Source organism: Microtus oregoni, unplaced genomic scaffold (genome assembly GCF_018167655.1).
Source record: "Microtus oregoni isolate MIOR12 unplaced genomic scaffold, Mior012 000021F_ref0000039, whole genome shotgun sequence".
Lineage (NCBI taxonomy): Eukaryota > Metazoa > Chordata > Mammalia > Rodentia > Cricetidae > Microtus > Microtus oregoni.
This window is the reverse complement of record NW_024543080.1, coordinates 29,230,273-29,247,600: the sequence shown is the minus strand read 5'-3', so window position 1 is coordinate 29,247,600 and position 17,328 is coordinate 29,230,273. Positions and strand designations below refer to the sequence as shown.

Here is a 17,328-nt window from a genome sequence, read left to right as displayed (position 1 = left end):
GAAATTGAAAACTATCTAATATCTGTGCCAGCCATTGGCTTGAGGTATTAAGGGGTCTCCTTTCTAATACAGGATCCAAGGTTATTTTGGCTGGTGGCACTAAACTTCCCTTCTCTCACAAACCTTTGCTGTTATACAATGGAGAACTGACCTGCCAGACACAGAGTGGGAAAATCAACTCCATCTACCTCAGCACCCACAGCTTCCTTGACAACATAAAAGATGCAGAGCCTAGTGACCTGAGACAGATGCTGATGCAGACCCTGATGCTCAAGCGGTAAGGAGGAGTGGAAATGATTGACAGCGGCTTGTTTGCCTTGGTGTCCTGCTCAAAACATGGGAATAGTGGTTGTCTCATGGGCTGTGTTGAGGCTTAGATAACAGATAAGAGGGGCTGGAGAGATAGCTTGGTTATTAAAGTGCTTGCCTTGTAAACATGGGGACCCAGTTCAGTCCCTAGAAGCCACACTCTAAAGCAGCTGGGCATCACAGCATGAGCGCGACTGAAGTTCTGGGGCTCTCTCCCAGTCAGCCTAGTCTGTTTAGCAAATTTATAGACCTTGCCTCAAAACAACAGCAACAAAATGGTGAATGGCATTTGAGGACCAACACCTAAGACTGTCCTCTGGCCTCTACACACTGTGCCATACACATGTGTAACCTGAGGTACACAAACATATGCGTACACACACACACACTAGATGACAGTGCATATGAAAACATAAATTCTAATGGAAGTGCTATTGTCGGTTGTGATTTCTATAAGTGCTTTATTATGAGAGAAGCATTCAGAGTCACAAATAGTACCATTATTGGAATGTAGTAGGAGGCTCCTTGTCCGTTCTCAGCCACCCAGACCTGAAATAATCACATAGAAACTATATTAATTAAAACACTGCTTGGCCTATTAGCTTAGGCTTCTTATTAACTAACTCTTACACCTTAAATTAACCCATTTCTATTATTTTTTTTTATTTTAACATGAGGCTCATGGTTTACTGGCAAGGTCCCAGCATGTCTGTCTCCTTCAGCATCTACATGGCATTTCCCTGACTCCGCCTTCTTTTCTCCCAGCATTCAGTTCAGTTTTTCTGCCTAGCTCTATTCTGCCCAGGCCAAAGCATCTTCTTTATTAACCAATGATAACAGAACATATTCACAGCATACATAGGGAAATCCCACATCATTGGAAAGTTCTAATTATTAAACAAATGATGAGGTTTGATTTTTGCCTTGCTTGAGATTTATTTTTCTTTGTTTTTTCCCTCTTACCTGGGGCCACTGTGAGTTCCTTGGAGCTCCTGAATAAGTTCCACAGGGTTCCATAAACTCTTGGAATCTTCTGTATTTATTCTTCCAGGTTGAATCGCTCACATGAGTTTTACCACCACCCATACTGACTCCAGAAATTGTCTGTAGGGTTAGGTCTTTAGCTTGGTGGCAGAGTACTTCCCTGTTGTGCCCAGGGCCCTGGGATCCATCCCTGGCATGGTTCAAAAGAAAACAAATAAACTGTCCTTGGTAGCTGAGTGTAGTTACTTGCTCCTGTAATCCCAACACTTGAGATGATCTCAAGTTTGAAGCCAGCCTGGCCTGTATAGCAAGACCCTGTCTCAACCAAACAAAACAAATAAAAATCTGTCTTTGATGTAAACTTGTATTTATAAATTTCCACACGACCTCATCATCTTCTCTTACAGTGGTTCTCAACCTTCCTGATGCTGCCACCTGAAATACAGTTCCTTATGATGTGGTGACCCCCCAACCATAAATTGTTTTGTTGCTGCTTCATAACTGTAATTTTGCTACCATTATGAATCATAATATAAATATCTGTATTTTCCAATGGTTTTAGGTGACCCCTGTGAAAGGGTCTTTGGACCCCCAAAGTGGTAGAAACCCATAGGTTGAGAACCACTGTTCCATAGACTCATATTTTTCCTCTTTCCCCATCCATCCATTGTGTATTTTCCTAAACATAAATACACACACACACAAAAGAAAAACAACAGGCTGCAGAGAACATATGTACTATCCACAGTTTGCTGAACTATAAAATTTATACATTTGTGACATTGGAATGCTGATGTTTTTGAGGTAGAGTTGATTGGTTTTTGTTTTGTTTTTATTTTTGAGACACGATCTTTCTAGGTGTCCTAGAACTCAGTTTGTAGACCAGGCTAACCATGACCTCACAGAGATCCTCCTGCCTCTGCCTCCCAAGTACCGGGATTAAAGGTGTGCACCACCATGCCCAGCCTCGAGTACTGGTTTTAGTAGACTTAAGTGAGAACAAAAATCATTTTCAAGCCAGGCGATGGTGGTGCACACCTTTAATTCCAGCACTCGGGAGGCAAAGGCAGGCGGATCTCTGTGAGTTCGAGACCAGCCTGGTCTACAGAGCTAGTTCCAGGACAGGCTCCAAAGCCACCGAGAAACCCTGTCTCGAAAAACCAAAAAAAAAAAAAAATCATTTTCAACTATATGTAGATGTAATGAATGTTTTTCTGTCTCACCATCCAGCTCCCAAATAGTGAAATGGAGACTTCTTATTAATTATGAAAGCTCAACCTATAACTTAGACTTGTTCCTAACTAGCTCTTATAACTTAAATTAATCCATTTCTATTAGGTTACATTCTACCGCGTGGCATTATCTCTTTTTCATCTTGCACGTCCTGTTTCCTCTCCCCATCTTCTGTGAGCCTCAATTCTTCTTCTTTCTTTCTCTCCCCAGAAATCGCACCTACACCCCTTGCCTAGCTTTTGACCACTCAGCTTTTTATTACATCGCAGCAAGCACATCTCCACACAGTCTACAAATACTCCACAACATGTGGAGTATTAAAACTAGGATTCATTGTTAATTGGTGGTGGGAAGGGGCTGATAACAACAGTAAATTCTGACTAGTAGGAGGAGGTACGAGAGGGACTGGGAGGTGCTTAGTGGCTAAGAGCACTTGATGCCCAAGGATCTGGTACCCATGTACAAAGCCGAGAGTGTCTGGGTTGCCTACCCAGCCTCACTGCAAAACCATGAAGTCAAGGAACTAAGGCAAAAAATGATAGAGCAGGATACTCAGTGTCTTCCTCAAGTCTCAATGGCTGCACACAACTGGACATACTTATACCCACACACATATTTAAGAAGGTAAGGAAAAGTCTATGCAAGTGAAGGAAGAAAGTTTGGTGTGTTATTTTTTTCCCTGTAACTCACAAGTGCTGGTTATAGGTTAAGAAATGTTAGGTTTGTCTAGCATGTCACATTTAGTGATACACAGCCCTAAGATTGCCTAGTAGGTGACAAGCAAAGGTAGAGCCATGGTTCAGTCTGTGTACTCAATCCTAGGTTTTCCGATGCTTGGGAAATATGCAAGATGCTAAATGACCGCTCGGCGTGGAATGAGCTGGCCAGAGCCTGTCTGCATCACATGGAGGTGGAGTTTGCTATCCGCGTTTCCCGGACGATAGGGGATGTTGGCACAGTGATGTCCTTGGAACAGATAAAGGTGTGCAGTGTGTCGTGAGTCACGGACTAAAGTGTAGCTGCTGCTCATCCACCATGCTACATTTCAGTCAGTCTTTATTGAAATAGCTGAATGGGTGGACTGGTACCACTTCCTACTGAGCAAAGCCTTTTGAAAACTATAAAATCCTTATATTTCTTCTCACTGAAACTTTTATTTGTAGGGAATCGAGGACTACAATCTTCTGGCAGGACATCTCGCCATGTTTACTAATGATTTCAACCTGGCTCAGGACCTGTACCTGGCATCCAACTGTCCTGTGGCTGCCCTGGAGGTATGACAGCAAAGGGAAGCAGGCAGCTTCCCCGCTGTGTAGGCTGCCTTCTCAGCACCAGACACCGCCTGTCTTCCTCTCCTGAAGTGTAGCCCGTCCCGCTCCCAGGCCCCTGAGTACTCATTAATGTCAAAACCGCTTTCACTCTGCACTCAGTGGAGGGATGAAAAAGACATGGTATTGTAGCATTGCCCAAGGAGAGCAGCCTGTGGAACTTACAGAAACCGTAAAAGAAAAGTGCTGCCCGTGTTGCCAGGTGCCATGCTCTTAACCTGTATTAGGTCACTTAACCTCCACAACAGTCAATCTTACGGGGTAGCGCTGTGTTAGGTCAGTTAACCTCTGCAACAGTCCATCTTCTGGGGTAGCGCTGTGTTAGGTCAGTTAGCCTCCGCAATGGTCCATCTTCTGGGGTAGCGCTGTATTAGGTCAGTTAACCTCCGCAATGGTCCATCTTCTGGGGTAGCGCTGTGTTAGGTCAGTTAGCCTCCGCAATGGTCCATCTTCTGGGGTAGCGCTGTGTTAGGTCAGTTAACCTCCGCAATGGTCCATCTTCTGGGGTAGCGCTGTGTTAGGTCAGTTAACCTCCGCAATGGTCCATCTTCTGGGGTAGCGCTGTGTTAGGTCAGTTAGCCTCCGCAATGGTCCATCTTCTGGGGTAGCGCTGTGTTAGGTCAGTTAGCCTCCGCAATGGTCCATCTTCTGGGGTAGCGCTGTGTTAGGTCAGTTAACCCCTGCAATGGTCCATCTTTTGAGGTAGTGCTGTTGTTTTCTCTAGTTTCTACATGAGGACACTGAAGCACTTGATCTTCAAGTTGCTGCTTGAAATTCCCCTCTGTTAGAGCTGAAGGTTGCAGGAGAAGGACTGAACCAAATGCTGGTCTGAGTTCAGAGGCAGAAGAGGATGGAAGCCCGGCAGTACAGGCAGTGGAAGGGTATAGACCAGCTGGCCTGTGGTGCCTCCCTGTAAACCCAGGAACTCAGAGGCAGAAGCAGGAGGACTCCTGTAGTTCAACGTCTGCCTGGTCCAAAGAACAAGTTCCAGGCTAGCCAGGGCTACATAGCAAGACTCTGTCGGGGGTGGGGGGCTAGCCAGGGCTACATAGCAAGATTCTGTCTGGGAAAGGGGGGGGTGGCAAGGCTACATAGCAAGACTCTGTTGGGGGGTGGGTAGGGGAGACACAGACTTGTGAAGTGGACACACCTGGATCTGATTCCAACTGTGTGTGACCTTGGGAATGTCCTTTGACCTCAACCAAGGTCTGGCTTCTTTTTTTTTTTTTTTTTTTTTTGGTTTTTCGAGACAGGGTTTCTCTGTGGCTTTGGAGCCTGTCCTGGAACTAGCTCTTGTAGACCAGGCTGGTCTCGAACTCACAGAGATCCGCCTGCCTCTGCCTCCCGAGTGCTGGGATTAAAGGCGTGCGCCACCACCGCCCGGCAAGGTCTGGCTTCTTTAAAGTGTGGTTAGTTGGTAAGAAAATGGGTTTATAGTACAACTAATTAGAAGTAATTTATATAGCTAGTAGTGGCCAGAAATAAACAAGAAAACACATCTTTTCTCACAGATATTGAAATTAAACTGTAGTCATCTTTTATATTATAGATATATTGTGATATATAATATAAACATAATCTTGTGTAATAGCTATACAAGTGCCATTAGCTTTGTAAAGGCCCTGAGGTGATAGTTCAGAATAGAGAGGGTTAATAACACTCTGCTCTGTAACAGCTCCTTCAGCCTCACTGTGCAGAACAAAGAAGTCAGGTGGAGAGCCCTGCATCCCACTGCTCTGTCTCACACTAGCCATGTAGCATTGCATAAGACCTAGCCTGTCTTCACTTCAGTTTCCAGGTCTCTGAAATGGGTACAACAACATTACAAAAGGTAGCTGGGAAAAGTAAAATAAGGACCTGGCAAGGGAGTAGCACTTGGAAAAGTTAGCTATGGTAAACTCTTTACAGTCTAAATCGGTAAGGAATGAGCCGGACAGATTCTTCAGTGCTGACCTAGTATGTTTAGGATTGTTATGCCAAAGATTTTTAAGAGTGAGAATCAGGAAGAAAGATGCTTTATGTGTTGTGTTTTCTGTTATTCGTGTTGCTATGCAGCTTCAGATTAGCTGAGAAACTGTATCGGGGCAGAAGATGGTAAAGGCACTTGCCACCAAGTCTGATGACTTCCTCGATTCCCAGGACCCACAGATGCAAAGAGAAAACTGACCCTTTAGAGTTGTCCTCTGACCTCCACACACACACACTTGTGCACCCATGCACACGGACTTAAGTATAACTTGAAAGAGAAAGAACGTGCATCAGTCCCAGGCCAGGGGTAGTGGCTCCTGCCTGTAACCCCAACAGCAAAGAGACTGGGAAAGTTGCCGCAAGTTCAAGGCCAGCCCGGACTGCATAGTGAGTTCCAGGACAGCCAGGAATACATACCAAAATCCGGCTTCACCAAGGAAGGAGGAAGGGAAAGAGGGAGGGAGGAAATCAATTCCTAAAGTATTTCCTGAGTTTTTATTGGTGCCTTTCTAAAACGAAAAATTTTTTTTTTTTTTTTGGTTTTTCGAGACAGGGTTTCTCTGTGGCTTTGGAGCCTGTCCTGGAACTAGCTCTTGTAGACCAGGCTGGTCTCGATCTCACAGAGATCCGCCTGCCTCTGCCTCCCAAGTGCTGGGATTAAAGGCATGCACCACCACCGCCCGGCCCTAAAATGAAATTTTAAATTAATTGATTACATTAGCTTTAATTTCTTACTATTGGGAAAACTACTAAAGAATACAATGTTTATTTTTAGATAGACTTGACTTTTTAGAGGAACACAAACTACCATTAGAACCAAGATATTTGTCCAGTCTAGAAGGCTCTATCACTGCCTTTCAAAATGTATATTACAGCACTATCATGGTAAATAGAAAGTTTCATGATTTAAACAAAAGAAGAATGTAATCCCTTTTACTGAGCCTGGCTCTATGCAGCAACTTGCAAAGCGCTTTGCCTTCCTGGACCTCAGGACTTTGTCTCTCGGGCAGATGAGGCGGGACCTGCAGCACTGGGACAGTGCCCTGCAGCTGGCGAAGCGCCTGGCTCCGGACCAGATCCCCTTCATATCCAAAGAGTACGCCATCCAGCTGGAGTTCACGTAAGCCCTGGCCCATGTCTTCTGATAGTAACTAATGGCTGCACGTCCACAGTTCCAGACGATCACTGATTAGGCCTTTCTTTTTATGGGGTAGTGGGGAGATCAAGACAGGTTTGACTAAACTCACTCTGTAGGCCAGGCTGGCCTCGAACTCAGAGATCCACCTTCCTCTGTCTCCTGGATTCTGGGATTAAAGGCATGTACCACCAGTGCCAGGCAAGGCCATTCCTTAATAATGGTGGAGGCAGGATTACAGAAAATGTTTTATCTGTCCAATGATGTCTCGTTTTTTTACTTGACCATTTTCATTTTCAGTCCAAGTCTTGTGTCTATTTTCCTCATTTAGAGTTTAAATATTATGAATGACGTTTAGCCGGCAACAGTATGCAGAGCACCAGGGTGACACTTTAGGTTTTATGATCTATGCTCAGGATTCTGGCCTCTTTTTAACATTTGGAAGACTGTCTATGCCACATAAAGGCAGAGCACAAAACTTTGAAGTGTGGTTTATATTTCAGTCTGTCCGTGCTGCTGTCAGACTGTCTGAGACCAGGTGATTTATCAAGACCAGAAGTTTCAGGCTGGAGAGGCAGCTCAGTAGTTAAGAGCACTCCTCGAGGGACCCCAGTTCAGTTCCCAGCATGCATGTTGTTTGGCTCACAACCACCTGTAACTCCAGCTACCGGGTGTAGTGATGAGGCAAGCAGGCCTGCTTTTTGTCCCGCCCGGCTTCCGCACAGCTAGCTTTACACCCGAAATAACAACACACAAATTGTATTCATTTAAACACTGCCTGGCCCATTAGTTCCAGCCTCTTAATGGCTAATTCTCACATCTTGATTAACCCATTTCTGATAATCTGTGTAGTACCACGAGGCGGTGGTTTACCGGGAAAGATTCTAGCCTACATCCGTCTCTGGTCGAAGAATCATGGCGTCTGCCTCACTTCCCTTCTTCCTAGCATTCTGTTCTGTCTACTCCGCCCACCTAATTTTCTGCCCTATCAAAAGGCCAAGGCAGTTTCTTTATTAACCAGTGGTATTCACAGCATACAGTGAGGAATCCCACTTCAGTCAGTTTTAAATTAGTGTCCAGCTGTGGTCACTGCCCCAAAGCACATAACTATAGCCCCAAAGCACATAATTATAGCTGAGTCTTTTATTTCCAGACACTCACACGGGCACTGGTGACACCAAAACTGGACAATTTTTCTCAACGTTTATTAAGAAACATTCTTTTTTTTAATATTTATTTATTATGTATACAATGTTCTGTCTGTGTGTATGCCTGCAGGCCAGAAGAGGGCACCAGACCCCATTACAGATGGTTGTGAGCCACCATGTGGTTGCTGGGAACTGAACTCAGGACCCTTGGAAGAGCAGGCAATGCTCCCAACCTCTGAGCCATCTCTCCAGCCCCATTAAGAAACAGTCTAAATCCAAAAATATTAGAATATTGAAAAAATGCTAGTCTGTGGTTATATTTGCATTTTAAAAACTTTTTATTGATTCTTTGTGGGTTTCACACCATATATCCCAATCTCATTCATCTCCCAGTCCCTTCATATCCTCCCTCTGCCCTTGCAACCTCCCTCCACAAAATAAAATAGAGGAAAACAAAGATAAAAATAACTAAAAAGTCTCAGTGTGGAAGCTGTAGTGTGGCCCAGTGAGTCACACAGTTACCCTTTAGTCCATTCATCTTTACCTGTAAGTGTTCATTGCAATGAGTCACTGGTCTGGTTTGAGACCTCTAGCTTCCACTGGCCCTCACTGGGACTCCTCTTGGATATCCTATTGTTGCCCTGTGTCATGAATCCTGCAGCTTTGGATCTGCAGGTCGGGCCCCTTCCCACGCTCCAGCAGTGTGTAAATGAGGTGGATGTTGGAGTGGAACAGCTCACAGTCCCGGTTCTGGGCCTAGGTGCTGGGCTGGTCAGCCTGCCAGCTCTCTCATCATCACCACCAGGCCGAGTGTCCAGCACTGCCCCAGCTAGCTCACCCACTGCAGCAGGCAGCAAGGCCACACCCACACTTCTGAAGGTGTAGGGTGCAGGGCCAATTCTCCAAGTCTCATGGCCCCAGTTATATTTATTTTTTAAAAAACATTCTTACATAATTCTACATGATGTTCATATAATGGATTCATTAAGGACATTATCAGTACTCTTTCATTTCTAATCAGGATACCTCATTTAAAACTTTTCTGTCTGGGGACTGGAGAGATGCTCAGCAGTTAAGACCACTTGCTGCTTTTCCAAAGGACCTGGGTTTGGTTCCGAGCACCCAAATCCGATGGCTCTTAACTGGTTCAGGGTTTCAGATGCCCTCTTCCAGCCTCCCCCCAAAAAACTCTACACACATGTGTGACTGACACACACACATACACATAAAAAGTAAATCATTTTCTATTTCTAGGTAAAAGCTTTTTGGATATATTTCTTCTTGGTCATTTTTAATTTAAGCTTTTGCCACATATTTACCTTTTAAAAGTAAATCTGTGAAGCTGGAGAGATGGCTCAGCAGTTAGAGTGTTTGCTGCTCTTGACGAGAACCCAGGTTCAATTCCCAGCACCCACATCAGGCAGCTCATAACCACCTGTAACTCCAGCTCTAGGGTGTTCTGATGCCTCTGGTCCCTGTGGGCCCCTGCACGTACCCATATACCCATATGCAAAATTTTAAATTGTTTTAAAAATTAAAAATATATATGCAGTGAATCCAAGGGGCTAGGGTGTAATTAAGTGGCAATGTTGCTTGTTTAGCTTGTGACTTGAAAACAACAATGTCCATTCATCAAAATGAACATATTGGAAACTTAGTGCATAGTACAAGAGACCAGGCCCCAGTGCCATGACCTTCCATCTCCATCTAAGAGAAAAGAATGACCCAGTGTGTACCTTGTCCGCACACGCATCTCCGAGAGCCCTTGGGCCGTTCAGGAGAGTGGTTTTTACTTCTTTCTGTAATGTTTTTGTTGCAAACTCTCCCATTTTTCCTGACTGAAGTTAGCTCTGATAGGTCAATGGGAAGCTTTGGTGGTATGTGTCCGTGAAGCTTTCAATGCTATTTGTGCGTGCTCGCACCCCTGACCTAACATGCCTAGCACCTAACAGTTCAGAATTGTCCCCAGTGATAACCAGGGTGTATCTTCTTACCCAGCACCCCAGTAACCTGCACAGCTGATCTCAGCACCCAAGCCTCTGCCTGTGTCAGTCCCACGAGTTTCATTTGGTATCCACAACCCTGACTGTGTCAAGAAAGGACAGCTCTGTCAAGTCTGGAGAGAGTTAGCTCTCCAGTGGGGGTTATTCCAGTAAGCTCAATTCCTGTGAGAGGTCCAAAATGAAATGATAGTAAAGTAGCTGAGCTAAAAATAAAAAGAGTTCCAAAATCTTAATTTAGGGTCTCCTAATTGAACAGGATCCTGAGCAAGGAACTGTAATACTTCTTGTCAGGAGGTGTCCCCAGGTGGGCTGATATAATTGGACCCAAATTAGACATTCCTCCTCAGGAAATTGCTGGTTGTGAAGCCCTGGGCTGATGAAAGAGATCTTCAATCAGCAGCACAGCTTCCCTCCCGGTCTTTTCATCTGTCAGTCTTTTTAGCCAGAGGTAGATTCCGAAACTGAACAAGCCTCGCAGAAGCTGAGTCTTTGTCTTTAGCTGACAGGGGCGCTTGGGTGGATCTCAATGCCATTTCAGAGCTAACTGCCTGCAGTGGAGGGGTGGTTGCTCAGCGGAAGACAGCTCAAATAAAAGGTCTTTGCAAGTCACTGTTCTAGAAAATGCAAGTAATTAAGTCTGTCAGACCAGAGCCTCTCAAACTTTATCCATTTGCAACCCCTTTGCCTGAGAAATGTTTGTGCAACAGAAACCAATATCTGCTGTTAATTCATAAGGAAGTCTGTTTTTATGCATTTGTGGGGACTAGCAATACGGCTTAGTGGGTAAAGAGCTTGCTGTGCAAACACAGGACCTGAGTTTGCATCCCCAGCACCATGTATGTCATTAAGAAAAGAAAAGGCCGGGCAGGTGTCAGGGTCCAGCCCAGACATAAACCATTTCTCGTACCAGAGTAGAGGTGTGGGAATAATTGAGGCACAGTTCACAAGGCAATATCAGGAGGGAGTCTCAGGGTCCATTCAAATCCTGAAGATCACCTGCGTTTATTATCCAAACAGCTTTTATACCAAAAGATAAACTGAGGGGGAAGTTCATTAGCATTCTGTTCTCTAGGTAGCAAGGAGAATGACTTAGGTCACGTCCACAACTATGCCTGCTCTGTCACCTAGACTGAAAAACACCTCTTCCCCGGGCAACCTAAATTACAGTAGAAGGATCATAACAACATTAGCATATCCTGACCACTGGCTTTGGGTGGCATCAGGTTGTCTCACTATCATCATCAAAGGCTAAGTGACCATGTTCTGTGTGGAAGGTAAAAATTATACCTTGCCAGGTCGCTCAGAATTATGACCACCATACCATTAGGAATATTGGCCTATATAATCTGACCCCTACAGACAGGGTAGTGCTTGCCTGTTATCCCAGATGGGAGGTGGGGTATCCCAGCCAGTTGGTGAGCTCCAGGTTCAGTGAAAGATCCTGTTGGAAAAACAAGGAGGAAGGCTAGAGAGATGGCTACAGTCCAGAGTACTTGCTGTTCTTGGAGAGGACCGAGGACCTGGGTAAGGTTATCAACACTCACGTGATGGTGTAACTGCAGTTCCGGTGGATACAGTGTCCTCTTCCAGCCTCTGGGTAGCTGGCACACATGCATGTGTGTATGAAGGCAAACACCCAGGCGCATAAAATATTAATATTTTTAAAATATAAGGTGGAACCGGGCAGCACTCAGGAGGCAGAGCCAGGCTGATCTCTGAGTTCGAGGCCAGCCTGGTCTACAAGAGCTAGTTCCAGGACAGCCAGGGCTGTTACACAGGAAAACCCTGTCTCAAAAAACCAGAAAATAGAAAAGAAAGAAAAATAAAAGTAAGTTGGAAAGCAATAGAGGCAAATGCCTGACGTCACCCTCTGATCTCCACACAGACATGCAAGGTCACATACACATTCACACTCAGGGCACACAGGCACGCGCACACACAATTTTTTGGGATATATATATATATATATATAAAATCTTACCATTTATTAAAGAAGAAAACAGATTTGAATACTAATAAAATGTATGTGCTTGTTTATTCTTATACAAAAAATTAAATTTGCCTGGACATTCTTTTTTTTTTTTTTTTTTTTTTTGGTTTTTTCGAGACAGGGTTTCTCTGTAGCTTTGGAGCCTCCTGGAACTCCCTTTGTAGACCAGGCTGGCCTCGAACTCATGGAGGATGCCTGCCTCTGCCTCCCGAGTGCTGGGATTAAAGGCATGCGCCACCAATGCCCGGCGACATTCTTTACTGTAAAGCAAAGAACATTGTTATTCTTTTCAGAGTTTATTGGTATTGTGATCTATCAATACTTCACATAAATACACAGTACGGATGCCAAAAAATATGTTTAGGGCCATTTCAGAAATTGTTAGAAATTCTGTCCTCATCCCAAACCAAAATTCAATGAATGATTTTTTTAAAATGAAGCTCAAGCCAACAACTCAGACAGGAATTTTGAAAAATCAAATGTTCTAACACAATACAATGCATGTATTGTATATACTAATTTGATACTTACATGCTGGTGAATGTGGTAGGAGAAATGTTAAATGTTGTTTTGCACAGTTAAGCCCTGATTAAGCTATAGTTAAGCCATCATGGTTCTGTAAGAGCAGAAGACTGTATGTATAGTAAAAACATGGCAGATTATAATGTTCAGTAGCTTTGGATCTGAGCCAGGAAGCTTCCGGCAGTTTCACTGACACCATACGGCGTGTAGTGTGCACAGCACAGTGTATCCAGAGCCAAGACGGCAGCGAAGTCACATGATGTGACACGAATTAGCCCTGCCAGAAACACCTTGGATCTTTGTGTTTTATTCTGAGTTGATTTTTTTTTAATTGCTTTTACTGTATCAAGTGTTTCGTGATGACCACACTCAGCTCTGGGACCATGACCTACAGCTGAAGAGTTGGTTGTAGATTTGCAGGTCTGTGTGTTTGCAGTCAGATATGGGAACTGTTATTGTTCTGGATCCACAGTGTAGCCAAAGACCATGGATTGAAGAGGGGGTTTCCCGCCTGTGACGTCAGAAGGGAGGCTGAGGCTAGTATAAGGGGGTTAAGTCATTCGTGCCCTGAGCACCATATTGGGTCTCTGGACCCTCCTCTTCCTCTGCTTCTTGGCCATCATGAAGTAGCCCTGTGTCCCTGCCATGGATGGAAACCTCTGAAAACTGGGATCCAAAAGCATGTTTATTTTCCTCGGCTCTTTTGTCAGGCAGCTCAGCACACTAGCACAATTATAGCGTAGGTGGTCCTTTACACAAATCATTTACATGTGTGTGTGTGAATATGGGCTATGTACACGCTTGGGCATGTACACAAGCGTGTGCACACACACCTAAATGTGTACATATCCCACAGTGCGCGTGTGGAGGTCAGAAAACAGTGTTTGTGGTCAGTTCGCTCCTTCCATCATGGTTTTGGGGGATGGAAGGCAGACCAACAGGCATGCGTGGCAAGCAAGTTTGCCTGCTAACCATCTTAGCAAGCCCACACGTCGTCCTCTTGACCAGAATAAGGACCAGAGCTGTCCACACTGTAGTGACATGTGTACCCTTCCACACCTACCGTTCATAGAAGCAACTCAAACTCTTTTCTTTCTGTTTAGTTCACTCCCCTGTCATTGTCATACTCCGCTGATAGAATTTTGAAAAGTAATTTGAAAAAATTTTAACTTTTTTATTACAATGTGTGTGGAGTATGTGTGTGTGCGCGTGTGTGCATGCACACATCATGGCACATGTGTGCGGCTCAGAGGACAACTTGCAGGAATCACTTTTCTCCCTTCATCAATTGGGCCTCAGGAATCAGCTGAGGCCAGGCCTGGCAGCTAGTGCCGTAACTGCTGTGCCATCTCACAGGCTCCAACCCAGATTCCTGCCGTGTACATTCTTACAAATACTGGGCACTTGGAAAAATGGGTTTCTATGACTATGTGATTGTCATTTGTTCCCTAAGGAAATAATTAACTAAAAGTAACCCATAAAATATGCCATAGCCTTCCTGAAAAGCCTAACATATCACATTGTAAGCACCTTATGGCACAACTCGGAATGTTGTTAGAGTGCCGAGATAAGAGCATGCCGCACTCTGGTGGATGCCAGCGTCCGTGGTGTAGAGCGTCTTTCCTGAGCGTAAGCCACTCGGCGACAAAGAGTCGCTTTAAAGCTCTGTGTATGTAGCTAAAGTCTTAAATATAAATTAATTCACTGCGATCTTTTTCTTCCAGGGGTGATTATGTAAATGCTTTGGCTCATTACGAGAAAGGGATCACAGGTGAAAACAAGGTAACCTTACAGAAATACAAAATACGCCTAGTGCTCCAGGAGTGTGTTTTCTGTTCATTTTCAAACCCGAGTCTCGCTTGCATTGTCGTTCTTCGGTGTCTAGCAGTGAGCTAACTGTCCGGCTTACTAACGACTTTACGAGAAGATGCTTAAGTTACGTTAACCTCACAAAACTAAAGGGGGCGAAAGATTTTTATTTATTGCATCTGTTTGCCATTATATCCTAGATATGAGCTCCTAATGAAGATTGGAAGTAAGATTTTTATTTCATCTCATTTATAGGCCAATGTACTGAGTGAGAACAATCGGCGAAAAAGCATGGCGCATCCAAAGACAGTTGTGTTAGATGCTCTTAGCTTAAAGGGGTGGTGTGCACTGACTGGGAAAGGCTGTGCAAGGCGCCACAGCTTTGCACACAACAGACCCAGGTTGAGCTTTACCTGTTGATTTCTTTTTTTAAGTCCGTATTAGGGACATACGTGTCGCAGGCCAACTATGATTCCATAAGACTTTTGCTCTTATGACATTTCAGTAATTACTGGGCTGGAGAGATGGCTCAGTGGTTAAGGCACCGGCTGCTCTTCCAGAGGACCCAGCATCAAGCCCCAGTACCCACATGGTGGCTCACATTGTCCTTAACTCTAGGCACATGTGGTCTACAGACATACATGCTGGCAAAACACCCATACACATAAAATAATAAAATAAATTTTTGATTAAAAATTATATCTATTTACTTACTGATTGTGGCCTGAGAGGAGGGGGCATATGCCACACCCTATAGATGTCTGTCAGATGACAGCTTATAGATATCTCTACCATAGCAGCTCCAGGGGAATGGAACTCAGGTTCTCAGGTTGGATGGCTACCTTTACCCTTTGAGCCATCTCACCAGCCTGCTATCAACATCTTTGTTTGGTTCCATCTGTTTTGGTTCATTCTTTATACTATCAAATACAGTAGCAAGTAGCTATATGGCAGTTTGGATTGTTAAAAATGAAGTGAAATCCTACTCCCCCTTTTCACGAGCCACATTTCAGACGCCCAGTAGCCCCTGGTAACCATCAGCTCGTGTGCTAATGGGGAAGAAAGAAGACAGTGTTGCCGTTACAGGAAGCTCAGTGAACACACTGCTGTGGACAGAACCCAGTCTGACACAGCATTTCTCTAGAAAAGATGAGTTATTCAAAAATATCTTGCCAAGTATGGTGGCATATGCCTGTAATCCTAGGAGTTGGGAGGCTGAGACAGAAGGATTGCTTTGAGTTTGAGGCCAGCTTGAATTACTTAGCAAGCTGGGTTTTGTTTTGCTTTGTTTTCCTGAGACAGGGTTTCTATGTGTGCTTGGTGCCTGTTCTAAAACTAGCTCTTGTAGACCAGGCTGGTCTCAAACTCACAAAGATCTGCCTGCCTCTACCCCCGAGTGCTGGGATTAAAGGTGTGCGCCACCACCACCTGGCTGACTTAGCGTGTTTTAAGGTTAGCCAGAACACTTAGAGAGACCCTGTTGCAAATATGGCAAGTTTAGTAGTTGTTAATGACTTAAACAGTTGTAGATAAAGTTCTGTGTAATCCTACCTAGTACAGAGATCTTCAGTTTGATCAATGACTCCCTCAATTTTATTTATTTGTATTATTTATGCTGTAATAACCAGTATGTTACTTCTAGATAGGATTTTATATCAAGAAGCGTAAAACAAGGTATCCTCACAAGGAATAGCAAAATTTCCTGCTAAGTATAAAAGGTCAAGACCTCTGAGAAGACAAAAATAACTTTGTATTAATTGATTTTTTAAGTGTTAATTTCAAAATTGTGAGTTTCTTAAAACAGCAGATGAAAGTAAATCTGAAAACGACAGAGGAGAGGAGCCTGACCTCTGTGCTGGGGTTCACTGTGTTAGAGGCATTGCCTTGCTGTTGCAGGAACACGACGAAGTGTGCCTGGCTGGAGTGGCTCAGATGTCCATAAGGATGGGAGACATCCGTCGAGGGGCTAACCAAGCCCTCAAACACCCCAGCAGGGTCCTTAAAAGAGACTGTGGAGCCATCCTGGAGAACATGAAGGTACTCCTTTGTCTTCATAAATATTCATGTGGCCAGGTCATAGCAGAGTTAGTGTCTTACGTTCCCTTTATTATTGTAGCAATTTTCAGAAGCTGCCCAGCTGTATGAAAAAGGCCAGTATTACGACAAAGCCGCCTCTGTCTACATCCGCTGTAAGAACTGGTAAGGGCTGGCCAGTTTGCTTCCAAGTAGCTTGGGAAAGGGGTGTGTCTGGGCTCTCCCCCTTGTCTCTGCCACTCTTCCTACTGTCCAGGCTGTTCTCTCACTTGGCTCTGTCTCCCGTCTCTGTTGTTATTACACAGATGAGTTCATATCCATAGCTGCTTTCCAAAGAGCATCCTAAATCAGATAAAGTACTGAGAAAAGAAAATCCTTATTTCCCAAAAGAGTTAAGGCAATGCCTTCATCTTCCCTCTCTGTTGGTGGGGTAGGGAAGGAGTTTAAATCTGGTTTGTGTCTAGGAGTCAAGACATTTGTAAGCTCATAACTGCCCCTGAAAAGGAGAGCGAGTTGTGGGCAGCTAAGTCCGCATGGTCGGGAATGGTGCTGATCTTGTTCTCAACTCTACTTTCCTAGGGCAAAAGTTGGTGAACTCCTGCCTCATATCTCCTCTCCAAAGATCCACCTGCAATATGCCAAAGCCAAAGAGGCGGATGGAAGGTAGGTACAGTTCCCCACGTCTGTAAAACCTAAGCGAGCACAGGCTTCATAGGTTAGCCATGTGTGCAGACACATTAACACATTTAACACGGTCCTAGTCGGCTGAAGTACCGGACTGTAAACACTTCTGCCATGGCAGACCTGTATGTGTGAGATACAGTCTGCTGTCCCTTCTAACCAAGGCTCGGTGCTGAAATTCTGG

At 44.5% G+C, this 17,328-nt stretch overlaps 1 protein-coding gene across 4 annotated transcripts in view; it reads left to right on the top strand.

Moving 5' to 3' along the window:
• Positions 1–17,328, top strand: part of Wdr19 (WD repeat domain 19) — a 73,891-nt gene that overhangs the window by 39,177 nt on the left and 17,386 nt on the right. For all 4 annotated transcript variants that reach the window (XM_041671590.1, XM_041671589.1, XM_041671591.1 and 1 more), the window contains 8 exons: positions 73–277; positions 3,349–3,508; positions 3,690–3,800; positions 6,833–6,942; positions 14,345–14,402; positions 16,326–16,466; positions 16,546–16,628; positions 17,043–17,126. In XM_041671590.1, the coding sequence (XP_041527524.1) occupies positions 73–277; positions 3,349–3,508; positions 3,690–3,800; positions 6,833–6,942; positions 14,345–14,402; positions 16,326–16,466; positions 16,546–16,628; positions 17,043–17,126 (952 nt within the window). The remainder of the gene's footprint in view (positions 1–72; positions 278–3,348; positions 3,509–3,689; positions 3,801–6,832; positions 6,943–14,344; positions 14,403–16,325; positions 16,467–16,545; positions 16,629–17,042; positions 17,127–17,328) is intronic.